Here is a 13,931-nt window from a genome sequence, read left to right as displayed (position 1 = left end):
TAGTATATATATTTTTTCTGAGTTTAGGATGGAGGCTCAATTCAGCAGTGAAGAAACACCCTCAGTTATTTGCCAGGTCAGAGCTCACTACAGTCCTGGAATCTGACATGTAAATTTCACTTGTCAATTTTCCATTTCAGGAAGAGTTGTCATTTTGGTCACAGAAAACATACACAGGACAAGAATGAGGAACCTTTTGTCCACCATATGCTCCTGATTTACAATTCATAGCGTTCCTCACCACCATTAGCCTTGCTAATTGGGCTTTCAGAGAGTTGTAGTTCAGCAATAGTTGAAAGTCCTCCTCCCTATTCCGATTTAGAAAAATAAAATATTTGAGAATGAAATTAAGCTTTTAAGCAAATCTACCTATCTAGCTTTCTCTTACAGTCATGAGGCAAAAGATGCATTGATGGAGACTAAATCTCCATGGAAGTCTTCCTTGTTGTTTTTGTAGAGATAAGATGATCCACAATCTGCTACTGTTCCAAATTAAATTCCTCCATGAATGGCATGGTCAAATTTGATTCAAGATCTCAGGCCTTACTTTCAGTCATGTAAAATTGGGTAAAAATCAGAGATTAACCCCTTTATCTAATTGAAATCCCTTGGGGATGTACTGGTGCAAATACAAGGTTGGAAGTAATAATAGAGATGTACCGTACATGATAAAATAGGATTGCAGCCTACGTTTCAGAACCAGAGTGCTGATCCAACTGGGATTCTACTTCTCTCCTTAAACTAACTTTTCAAGCAGACAATTTGTCTCACTATTTCTCATTTAGCTTGAAGATTGGAATCCTTTCCATGCTTTTCCTAGAGTGTCACTGGACTCTATGGAATGACATTCTGAACAAATATGCATATAATTTACAAAAGTCACATTTTTTAAAAATCACTGCTTGGCCCTTGTGAATAAGGTGAAACGCAAGTATGGAAATCTGTTTTGAAAACAATGGGATTTGTTGATATTAAGGATAATGACACTTGGGGCAGCCTATTTCTAAACATCTGAAAGTAGCAAGATGGTAGAAGGAATATAGTGGTATTTTCAGCTCTGTCTTCCAACACCAGAACCCCATTTTTTCAAATGGTAGAGTTGACCTTATGGACTTGAGAGCTGCTCCCTATCTTATCTCTTTCATTTACAGTAAAGAAACAACCTTATGTCATGGAAGGAATGTGTATCTGTTTTGACTTATGAAACAGAAATATGCATACCAAACTGTTGTTTTGACTTGCAATTGCATTCCCCTGTGGGTTTCTTGCATTTTGTTTTTTTATCACTAGATACAAAGCTACCAGCATTGAAAAAAGTACACAGTTTAAAGATTAAGCTGTTGTATTGTGAGATTTTGAAAAATCATTACATCAATTTTTCTTAATGCTGAAGCTTTGAAAAATATCATTTTTTTTGCAGCAGAACTATGTAATGTTAATAATTCATGGCACATTTTTGTAGCTAAAACACTGCTAGAGGAAAATAAAATAATTTGTCCTTCACTGACAATGCAAGTTCATTTTCACTTCAAAGAGGATATGCCTCTTTTATGCTACAGATGTCTGATTCTGCTTATAACAGTCACATTAATACTAGATGAATTTCCCCCATTCTAGTATTTTGAACCGAATTAAGTGCATCAAAAAGCAAGCTTTGCAAAAACCTTTTTCCTTCCCTCTGCTTGAACACAGAAACCTGGTGCACATTACTATGCTTTGTAGGAAGTTAAATCCCACTGCTCTCCTAGAAAGAAAATGAAACATCCTAGGAAATATTGAAAAAGCAGAATATTATATTTGAAGAATATAATAATATAATAAGAAATGGAGAAACATCTTTTTAGGCAGGAAACAGACTCACTCTTAATAGCTCGCACCTTTCTCAATGGGCCATAAAAACCTGAGCTAGTCTACTTTACATAACAAAGATAGGATTAGCCTTCTATAGAAACTCACCACATCTGGGAAGAAGCAATGCTCAACCAAACTTGGACTCAAAACACGGCCTAGAGAGTTGACCCTGCATGGCCCCATGGGGGTCTGACAACTAATCAGAATACATTTCTTACACAGGAACAGGAAACAGAGAGGTGGGGCCCAACAGAGAGTATAAAGCCAGGAACTTTCTCTCTCTTCTTCTTCTTCACCCAACATCTTGAAGCATGCGATCACCTTTTCTGTTCAACACCTCAAACCATGTGGTCCTGTCCACCAATAAACCATCTTTCCAAGCAGCCTCCATGTTTTCAGTGTCTTTTTCCCCACTTGGAACTGAACCCAGAAGGACATTTCTTCCAACAGCCTAAAATGAGCACTTTCTGTAAAATATGTACCTATGGAAGAAAGATCAGATGTAGAAGACTTAAGCATGGTACCCTTGTTACTCTAGAGATATAAATATTTAGATGGCTAACTAAGGACTTCAGCAGAAAAATCCTTTTCCAAATTTCATAGTCCACATGTAACTGTTCTATGTATATTTAATAGACAAAAAGAAAAACTGGGTCTTTTTTTACTAGCCATTTTAGACATTGTTTTTAATAAGTATTCTAATTGAATTGAAATTATTATCTCTTATTTTTAAACGTTTGCATTCTGCTAAAAAATATTTATTGGAAAAAAAACCCAAAGCAAAACATACAGGTATGGATTGAAGAATAAAGTAAATAAAAGGAATATCTACAAATCTCCAGGCCAATTCTTTGGAAGGTTTGTTGATAGATTACCAATTGAAACTGACAAAGAAAAGCACAATCCAGACACAACTTTCTGAAGAACTTAGATCTTTGCTTTAATTAGCCAAATCCCTGTATTTGTTGCTATTATGGAAGAATTAGTATTGCCTAACATTTAAACAACTAAATGTATTTGCTGGGAAATTATTCTGTAAAGAAGTATTATTTAATACAATTTATTGAAGAAATGAAACCTGTGCTATGGTCTTCAGCATCTGTGGATGACAAGTTTATTTTTAAGTTGTCTCTCTTCCATAATTATTATGCCATGAATTCTTATGAGGCAAATATGCAGCTTGCATCCAAGACAAAAAATTTAGGAAATAACAAAAACTACTAAATATACAAATCCTACCAATTGCTCAGAAAGGACTGTTGAAAGAAATGTCCTTCTGGGTTCAGCTCCAAGTGGGGAAAAAGACACTGGAGACATGGAAGCTGCTTGGAAAGATGGTTTATTGTTGGACAGGGCCACATGGCTTGAGCCCTGAACAGAAAAGGTGATCACATGCTTCAATGTTGGTGGAGAAGAAGAGAAGGGCTGAAGGAGGGGCTTGCTAGGCTTTTTATACCTGTTTAGTCCCACCTCTCTGTTTCCTGTTCCTGTGTAAGAAATGTATTCTGATTGGTTGTCAGACTCCCATGGGGCCATGCAAGGGCTACTCTCTAGGCTGTGTTTTGAACCCAGGTATAGATGAGTTCTCAGATGCCATGTGGAGAGTTGAGTAAAGTTCCAACATTATCCCTTCCCCCTGCAGCTGCAGTGGAGAAGTCTTTATTATGTAAAGTGGGCTAGCCTGGCCTTCTCAATGGCCTATTGACAAAGTGGGGATGGGCAGGAAGCTACAGGCAACTATTCTGTCTTTTAAAACATGTTTCTTTCTCCTCACATCCAGGGAAATATTCTGCCTTTTCAATATTTCCTAGGATATTTCATTTTTCTGGGAGAGGGCTGGATGATAACTTCCCACAGGACTAAGCGTGCTTAGCCAACTCAGAACAACATTTTGATAACAAAATGAAAGATGCCACAAAGGGGTAATAATTAAACATTGAATCCATTCTACACTACAAGTCCCACTGGGAAATTACTTTTACTCCCCAGAAAATGTCATTCCTTCTCATTAGTGCTGACATTGCATTACTGCATGACTTTGCAGTGTGTTTAAAAGCATAAATTGGTCAGGTTGCGTAAGGCCAAATGGTGGCAGCAAGGCTAATCTCTTGTCTTCCTTCATTCTTTTGGAGACAAAAAAAATATTTCTGTCATTGGCTCATTTGTGTGAAATGGGTATCACTGAAAGACGTAATTGCCTGAGTCAACACCTTACATCCACGGACATGGCTTTTTATTGTAATTAATTCCCTTAACAGATCTCCATGTACTGCCTGGAGGAAGCATCTTTGAAACTCATTAAAAATCAAAACATATTAAATTGTTCTTTAATAATACATTGGAGTGAGAGTTTTCTGTCTTACACACAGTTGTCCTCGAACTCAGAAGAGTGGCTGACTGAGCTCTTGTAGTAGGTAAGTGCATTTTGCAGTGTCTTTTTACCCTTTATCGTTTAGTTATGTTATTTACCTTCGAAGGGTGGATACACTGTCAAATTGCTATGGTTACCTAGCAACATTAAGAAACAACTTTAGAAAAGGCCAGAAACATTTTAAACATTTTTTAAAAACCCATGTTTAAGTGTCATTGTAGAGCAGTGTTTCTCAACCTGAGCGACTTTAAATCCTGTGGACTTAAAGTCGCCCAGGTTGAGAAACACGGTTGTAGAGCAAAGCTACCAAAAGCCAAAGTCCTTCATCCGCTTAGCTCTCAAGAAGGGAGTCCAACCTTGGCAACTTTTAAGATTTGTGGACTTCAACTCTCAGAATTCCCCACACCGGCTGGGGAATTCTGGGAGTTGAAGTCTTCAAGGTTGGATAATACCTCTGCTCTAAAGCGACCGCCCCCGCCCCCTAACTTGGACACTCTGTCCTTTAAGGCCATTGCCACGATTCGTAAGAAATTTGGAGGAGTCGCCTTAAGCCTCCGGAAGCGCGAGGCGCGCACGGGCCCGTCCTCTAGAGAAGCTGGGAGGGCAGAGTTTCCGCCAGTCCGGAGCCTGGCTCCAGTTCCCTCCCCCAGGTGTGTTTCAAGCCGAGAAACCTCGGGCGTGTCACAGGAAGCAGGCTCGCCTCCGAGAGGCGGGGCGTGCAACGTGCCCCAAGCACCACTTTTATCCGGGCTCGACCTGCATGCCCCCTCCTTTTCCCTCCAGCCCCGTGACGCTACTTTCTCACGTCGCTCAAGTATGCAAGCATAGCCATATAAGGCAGGCAGACTTTTCCACCTTTCCTCTGTGTGTGTGCGCGCGCGCGCGCGCCGAGCTGTGGGGAGCTAGGCTGCAAAGAGGCCACCTTACCTTAGAAGGCTATGGCTGTCTGGGCCTCTTTGCAGAGCCTCAAGCTATGCCTCCCCGCCAAAGACTATAGGAACCTCAATCCTTAAATTCCTCCGGAGGTGAAGAAGCAGCAATTTCCGGAACGCGAGCAATCCTGTTGGCTCAAAAGGAAGCGGGCAGGAGGGTTCAGGACAAGAAACAATGGATGGGAACTAATCAAAGAGAGAAGCAACCTGGAATTGAGAAACTTTATAATAGTGAGGACACTTAACCAGTGGAACATCTGAAGCTTGCCTTCAGACGTTGTAGTGCTTCATCATTGAAGGTTTTTAAGAAGAGACTGGACAGTCACTTGTCTGAAATGGTATAGGGTCTCCTGCTTGAGCAGGGGGCTGGATTAGAAGACCTCCAATGTCCCTTCCAGCTCTGTTCTGATATCCTTGCTCCGAGAGCCAGCAGTTCTCCAGGGACAAGGCTTGGTGCAGACTGGGACACTGAAGAGCAAAGATGGTTTTGTAGGTGCTTTCCTGTCCAGACAAGGATTTTGCTGCACAATCAGCCTCCTTATTCAAATGTGAGTGGAGATAAATTAGGTTAAGATGTTTCCTCCACCACCACTGTTTCTTCTCTGGAAACAAATCCAGTTTATGTCATCCCCAAATGTTTTCCCTGCTTCAAGAAAGGTGAACTTTGGAGATCCAGATTCTCCGTCATTCTCCTTCAAAATCTATAATAATGTACTACAAGAAATATTACCATTTTAATTTCTAAAGCAACAGTTCTGCAACTTTTTAATGGGCTTAACAATTACTTGAACATCTAGCTAAAAATGTTAAATTAGAGCCAAGCCAATGATTATCTATCTAAAGGGCAAAGTCCAACAGGAATATTTTTTCAGCAAAAGTCTCATTGCTGCTGCTTTTCAAGTGCATAGCAATCTTCATTAAGTCCTACTTTTCAAGAACGTTTTTTAGCACCTTTCATCAGTCAGAATAGTTTCAAACTTTTAAACAATATGTCCATATATTCATAGGTCTAGATGGATTAATGTACTTAATGAAGTACTTTAAGAATAAATAGATGCTATCAGCACAACTCTTGGCTTTATTCTCAGTTAAACTGGAAGAGAGACAACTTTATCATTTTTTAAGATTGGTTATAGCAGTGGTCTTATATGGGAGTGGTCTTCTTTATGCTTAGTTATTTCAATGGCAGGAACGCAGTGATCTAGCAGTTAAGACACTGTTCTGAAGACATGCAAATGCGAGTAGATAAATAGGTAACACTTCATTGGGAAGGTAACAGCATTTCATGCATCTCGGCGTGCCAAGGAGATGCTAGATGTTTGAGCTGGTTTCAGAAAGAGCTGAGTAAATGAGAATTTTTTGCTGATGTATGCTGAATAATTTAGAAAGCTAAAAAATCTCTAAAAGAAGTCAGCATGTGCCTCACTGATTAGAGAAACACTTTCAATTGTGTCAACTATGTCAAGCTGTAGAACGTGCTTAAAAAATAACTTCCAGAGCAACTCATTATCTTTATGTGAAATGTATACAGGTAATTCTCACTTAATAATCCTAACTTGGACTGGAATTATTACTGCTAATCAATGTGCTTGTAAAATGTAATGCCATGAGACTGCATGGCTTAACAACAGCATTCTGGCAGTCCCTGGTTACCATTGTTAAATGAGGACCTCAAGTGACGGCGATTTCTGCTAGCTGCTTGCTGGCTTCCACAATGCCTTTTGCTTGTGGGAAGCCAGCTTGGATTGTGATCACATGACCATGGGGACACTGGCAGTTGGAAATCTGGGCCAGTTGTTGAGCGCCTCAGTTGCTATCGTGATTGTTGGGGTATCACAACAGCCAGATCTCTGAGGACTCGTTGTAACTACCACTCATTCAGCCCTGTCACAAGTTTTGAATGGTTGTTGAACAAGTGGTTGTTAATCAAGGACCACCTATACACATGTCAGGAAATTACAGACAGAAAATGACAAAATGGACAGCCTCCAAGTTGGGAAAGGAGCAAGAAAAAGACTGTACGTTCTCCCCTCACTTTGTCAATTATATGTGGACTAAAGATTGAAAAAAGCTGTGTTGGAAGATGAATGTGTTTTTTAAACTGGAAGAAGAAACATCAATCTGCACTATGCTGACGACACCAACTGCTGACAATACAAGTGATCTGCAAGTTCTAAGGAAAGTCAAAGTTCAGAGGGAAAAATGGTACTAAAACTAAAGTGGACTGAACTAATAACTAATACAGCAACTAGCCTTACAACAACAAAAATACTGAAGTGATGTACCAGTGTAATAGTGGCATCCTTTTTTAAAAGGAATTTTTTTGGGGTGGTTACAGAAATGTGATATACTGAATAAACTATCAGATAGCCTAAAAAGTAACACCACCACAACTTCTACAGATGTGCTGCTGATTTGGGTAATGTGATCCTGAGAACTCTGAAATCTGTAAAAATGGGGGGGGGGGGTTGCCCCACTGTCCAGAATTCATCATGTCTGAACTTCAGGAACCCATGAGAAGCTGGTAGCATGTTTGTATTACATCCACCTTAAATAGCTTTGTATATTTCAAGTCCCCATTATAGGCTACAATGATACATAAGTAGATACACCTTCTAACTCTGGTTCCTACAGCATTAAGGGATATTTTCCTTCCCACCTTGTCCTAAAACTATATTATTTTTAAGGTTCTTTATACAACAACAGCAAGCAACAGTGTCATGCTAATTTAGCTGGCTTTCTCATCCTTGGTGGTTTAATGACATGCTTCTTTTGATTGAGTTCAATTGTCACTTATTCTTCCATCTACTTCCAAAATTACATTCCACCCATTCCCACAACAACTTTTTTTAAAAGGGAAACAGTATAAAATTGCAAAACTGCTCTGGATGTAGGCTACAATGTTAGAAGCTACTAACAATCCAGTCAGTCAACATGGTGATTATGGAGTTCCAGAAACTGGTGAAAGTATTTTTTCTATTCTCATTCCTGGAAAGAAATAGATACATTTATTTTCACCAGAAAGTGGTAAACATGCTTCCACAGCAACTTCCCAGCCAATATATATTTGAGGGCAGTGGTGAAACACTAATTAGTCCAATTCATAGTTAAATGCAATTTAGAATCCATTATTGTGCAATTTTTTGCTTTCTTATTGTTCCTTCAGGTAGCGGTGTCAGATCTACTTAATCAGATCTACTTAAAAGCTATCATGAGAAGAAATGATTGTATATTTTGTCTGTTGGGATATTATCTGCTCTAGCCAATGCATTGGAATATTTGGATTTTGTTTCAGCCATGAGGTTCTTCTGTCAGCTCTCTTTAGCTGTCTATCTGCTGCTATCTGAATGTGGGAGAAATGTCTTGGTTACGTGCAAGTCTCACAACTACTGGGGACAGGAGCCCTGTAAAATATTTAATCACTTAATTTATGGTGAAATGTGAGGTTTCTATTGAAATGAAAGTCATTCAAAAATTAAGAATAAAGCACCAGAGCATTTCTCTGATGATAACTAAAGAAACTATAAAACCAAATATATCACTGATTTTTTCTATCCTGCTCTATGGAGTGGAGAGATGGTCTCTGACAGAAAGCCACTTGAAGAAACTAGAACACGGGTGTCAAACTCGCAGTCTGGATGCGTCACGTGCCTTTAGCGAAGGGGGGGAAAGTTCCAATACATCACGTGATGACACGAGTCTGACACCCCTAGACTAGAAGCATTTATAATGTGGATTTACAGGTAACTGTTACGTATAAGTTGGGTTGACAAAATCAGAAATGTGGAAATGATAAACCACCTGGGAAAGCCAAGGTAAATCATTAAAACCATAAAAAAGCAGAAGTTAGAATATTTTGGACATGTGATGCGATGCCCAGAAAAATATGGCATACTTCACTTAGTCCTCCAAGGAAAGATAGAGGGCAAACAGTCAGAAGAAGAACATTATGGCTTCAAAATCTAAGGGACTGGTTTGGACAATACCTAACAGCACTTTTTGTGGCTGTTGATCAAAATAGGATCATCAACATGCTCACCAATGTCCGTTGACGGCTATGGCACAAGAAGAAGACACATGCAACTTTTCAAAAAAAAATTCTGAAACCAGCAATCAGAAGCTGTAGTCCTATCTAAAGTCAAGCAGTGACACCTGTGGGGTAGAACTGTCAAAGAAGACAAGATTGTGGTAGTGAAATTCCAGCCCTACCCTTTTATGTATGTGGAATGATTTCTTGACTTGGTGGGGCCCTTTGGTTGCAGACCATCTTATTATTCATTTGACTTTATTGTAAAATGTCACGAGCCCATTTGATTTGACAGCATGCAGATATAATAAATCAGTGATAGTCAACCTGGTCCCTACCGCCCACTTGTGGGCGTTCCAGCTTTCATGGTGGGTGGTAGGGGTTTTGTCCGATACTGAAGCACTTTCCTTTTTTTTTATTTAATTGACTTCCCTACTTTATAAATCACCATTACTGTGGAACCGGTGGGCGGTTAAAATTTTTTACTACTAACAGACATACAAAAGTGGGCGGTAGGTATAAAAAAGTTGACTACCCCTGTAATAAATGAATAGTTTTATCATAAATGTACTCAGGTTGCAGTTTTATACAAACTTAGGGATATTCCATTGAATCTAATGGTTATTATTTCACAGCCCACATGTGTAGGATCTGCTTGCATATGTAAAAAAGTGTCATTGTTCAATTAAATTTGCTTAAATGCTCATAAGAACAGAATTGAAAAATGCATATGGAAGGACAGGGTTCTTATTCTGAAAAGCTAACAACAAAAGCAAAAATTATTGTTAATTACTGCTCTTAATATTTTATTAAGATTTCATCCAGCAAATTTTATAACAAGATTATGATAATGACAGATTATTCCCTGCTAATGGAGCTAGTTTATGCATTCATTTAATATCAAAGGCCATAATGAATGAACATCTGTGTGGCCAGATTGATGAGGAAAATCAATTTTGTCCTGAACTGTTTCAGCAATAGTACAGACCAAATTTTCTTTTCCTCCCACATAAATTTCTCTTCTATATATAATAGTCCTCAATTTACAACCATAATTAAGCCCAAAATTTCTATTGCTAACCAAGGCAGTTAACTAAGTTCTGCCTAATTGTGTGACTTTTTTGCCATAGTTGTTAAGCAAATCACAGCAGTTAAGTGAATCATATGGTCATTAAGTGTTCACTGCAGTTAAGTGAATCATATGGTCATTAAAAGGGGAGGTTATGGGTTTGTTAATCTGTTGAAAAGACAGATGGGGTCCTCTAGTTTCTTTTGTTGTTTCTCTCTAGTTTTCTTTAGTTTCTTTGCACTTCATATTTTTTCTTTCTTCTCTTTTTTCTTTATTAGATTTGTTTTTTAATGAAAAAAATCTTTAATAAACTATTTAAAAACTTCAAATTTTCAGGAAAAAATAATGCATTTTAGCAGCATACTAATAAATAAAGTCAATACTGCATATAAATAAACCACAATTCAAGCACTGTGAAGGCAAGTACTGCATTTTAGTTTGAAAACTGAGCGGATATAATCAACATGAGAAGATTGGGCAAAGATGAGGAAGACACAGGAGTGGGTGCTTCCTTTTTATAGGCAACTGAAAGGAGAAGAAGTCATAATTTGGAAGCAAGACAATCATTGAATTATACTATTTGTATCTGCTTGCTTGTCAACTGGAGAGAAAGAAAATTAGCCTTGATGGCCTTCTTATCTTTTTTGTGTATTATCTGGACTTTAGGGCTAGTGTTAAGTGAAGATGATTATGGTTCTTGACTTCAAACTATTTTGTAGACAACTGGGTTACGAAACCACAAAGATGTGGAAGAGTGTCTTCTTAATTGCAGTCTTCTTGATATAATGTAGATTGAATTAATTTACTTTGTATTTCACAGGGACATTCCTGCAAATTATCTAAGCCTGTAAAAAAATGTGAACACCCTATAATTTTCTTAATATGAATTCTCCTATTAATCATTTTTAGGTTTTGACAGTTTTCAAAGTCAAACTATAGGATATGTATCTATGCTCTAAATCCCAACTCCTTATTTCCCTCAATTATCTCACCCAAATCAAAACGGAAACAGTATACCTGCCTGCTTTAATCAAGTTACAGCTCTGTGTAGGAGATCTCTTACCACTACTCCTTTTTTAGTTATTAAAATCTAACAGTAAAGTGAGATTGCATGGATGCTGTTTCTCAAGTTGGGATAAAGAAGTTGTATTGTGAGAAACAATGATACAGAGAGAGAGAAACAAGGACATTTTGGCAACAACAGAACTGATTGGCGGTCACTTCAAAAGCTTGACAAACAAGCTGAAAGATAGGTCCAAAGGAAGTCCTTGTGGAATTTAGTCCTTAGATGATGTTATAGCAGTAGACTTATATACCGCTTCATAGGGCTTTCAGCCCTCTCTAAGCGGTTTACAGAGAGTCAGCCTATTGCCCCCAACAATCTGGGTCCTCATTTTACCCACCTCGGAAGGATGGAAGGCTGAGTCAACCCTGAGCCGGTGGGATTTGAACCGCTGAACTGCTGATCTAGCAGTAGCCTGCAGTGCTGCATTTAACCACTGCGCCACCTCGGTTATCAATTTGTTTAAAGTTCTCATTTGAATGGACCATAGATCCTTTGGTCAGCATTAGTTATGGTAAATTATAAGAATGTCCAGCAGCCCCCATTTACACAATATGCTTTACTGAGTCATGTCTGCTCCCCTAGCCACACAAATAGCTGTCCCAGGACAGCCACACAAATAGCTGTCCCAGGAGAGTTAACTAACTCTTATCTATTCCATGATTAGCATGAACAGCATCTATCTTTTCTCTATTTTCATTCTGCCTCCAGCCAACCATGATTGGAGAGGAAGGAATGGGAGAAAAAGTGAGAATAGAAGTGGAATGGTGTTGATCATGACATCATTTAAAAAAAAATCATTCTAACATCTGTTGTGCTATTTGGTAGATTGTAAAACTACTCTTGCCATGTTGTGTGTTGCTGACGCATGGAGATTAGTCTGTGGAGTGGGAGAGGTAATGACTGAAATGCCCATGTCACATAAATCCTGCCAACAGATTCCAAGATCCAGATGTTGGAAATAAAGAACAAAGCAATCTTCAGGACTTGGTTGTAGCTGACTGGAGGTAGAAAATCTTCACTCTGTCAAATGTTACTGGACTAATTTATCCATTTCAATCAGCTTGACCAGTAGCCAAGGGTGAAAATGAAAGTTAAAACCTAACTTTTGGAGAGTAAGAGGTTTCTGCCTCTGGGCCAGAGATTGAGTCTGATTCAACAAGGTGCTTGCTTTGTCAATACTGACATATCAGGAGCTCATCATGAAATGTTAGGTCATCTTTAGAAAAAATGTTAGGTCATCTTTAGAAAAAAAATCCTTTAAAGGAAGAAAAAGTATTTTGAAAGTGTTGATACAATCCTTTAAAAAAATACCTGTTTTGTTTTACAGCATGGTTGCACAATTTTCTCTGCCCTTGTAGTTGGATCACTCTTCAAAAGTGTATATGACCAAACAAAAAGGTATGGCTTGGACTAAAACTAAAGTTAATTAAATACAGTTGAAATTATTCTTTTTCCCTTCTACATTTAACACTTTTTCCTTTCAGTCACATACAAAGTTACAACTTGGTCAATAACTTTTGGATTTGCTCAAGGAGTGGTTTGATTGCCCAATTTATAAGGTTTACTCTGTGGTGGAACATTACTTAAACATTTACTCTGCTAGTTTTTGCTACAATACTTCAGTCCAAATATCATCAAAGGTTCTAATCGGCTCTCCTCCCTTAAGTCAGGGTTTCTTTATTGATATTTCTAGAACTCTCCTTAGAAATGGAGAAAGGAACCAGATTTAAATCTCTGTCACTCAACCAAATGCACGCAGAAATAGGGCTGAATCAAAAAGAGTTTTAACCGAAGAAGCACCTCGGTGGATTTTTTAAAAACTTGTATCTTGGACACTAAACTTTCGGGATGTCTTGAGTGTCGATCCTCTCTGCTTAGTGCAAGACTAAGGAAGAGAGAAATAACCCCATCGCTTTCCTACAAATCCCATGCGTTCGTCACCACGGATCTCACTCCAAAGCATCCAGCCAGCCGACTTACAACTCCGAGGAAACATAGACAGCCCAGAAGAAAAACTCGCCCTCCCTTCTCGCTGAACAGATAAAATAGTTCAGACGTCACATGTGTTATAAGGGGAAGGCCAAGGGGGGCGCGCTCTCAAAACAACCTATAGAAGCTGCCGCAAGTTGCGATTGGCACTCGAGAGATGCAATGGGGCTTCCCGGTGGCCCTGGAAAGTGAACTTTGGGCAACTCTGTTTAGCCAATGAGGTCACTCAGGAGGCAGGGCTGAGCGCTGTCTCTTGCTCTCCCCCCCTCCCTGCTCGGAGTGTGCAAAGCTTAGGTTGCGGTCTGGCCAAGGGATCTGCCTTCTTCGCTCTCGATCTTGCCGCCGCTGTGTGGTAGCTGTGCCTCGGCAGGGAGCTTTCGAGCTTTAGCAGCGCCGAAGAGGAGGAGGGAAGGGCGGGAGAAGAAGAAGAAGAAGCCGCGTCGGCGACAGCAGCTTCAGAAGCACCCACGAAGCAAGGACAGCAGCCACGCAGGGATGGATCACTATGACTCCCAGCAGACCAATGACTATAGGCAGCCGGAAGAAGACTGGGACAGGGATCTCCTCTTGGATCCAGCCTGGGAGAAGCAGCAGAGAAAGGTAAACCAGCATTTTATATTTTATTT

General features: G+C 39.3%; 1 protein-coding gene across 3 annotated transcripts in view; it reads left to right on the top strand.

Moving 5' to 3' along the window:
- The first annotated feature begins 13,573 nt into the window (after nucleotides 1-13,573).
- Nucleotides 13,574-13,931, top strand: part of ACTN1 (actinin alpha 1) — a 128,784-nt gene continuing 128,426 nt past the window's right edge. The window contains exon 1 of one of the 3 annotated variants that reach the window (XM_032227805.1): nucleotides 13,574-13,905. In XM_032227805.1, the coding sequence (XP_032083696.1) occupies nucleotides 13,801-13,905 (105 nt within the window). In that variant the 5' untranslated portion in view covers nucleotides 13,574-13,800. The remainder of the gene's footprint in view (nucleotides 13,906-13,931) is intronic. The other 2 variants (XM_032227788.1, XM_032227798.1) reach the window with 2 other exon arrangements.

The sequence above is a fragment of the Thamnophis elegans genome, chromosome 1, assembly GCF_009769535.1.
Source record: "Thamnophis elegans isolate rThaEle1 chromosome 1, rThaEle1.pri, whole genome shotgun sequence".
In the NCBI taxonomy this organism is placed as follows: domain Eukaryota; kingdom Metazoa; phylum Chordata; class Lepidosauria; order Squamata; family Colubridae; genus Thamnophis; species Thamnophis elegans.
This window is presented reverse-complemented; position numbering and strand designations above follow the sequence as displayed.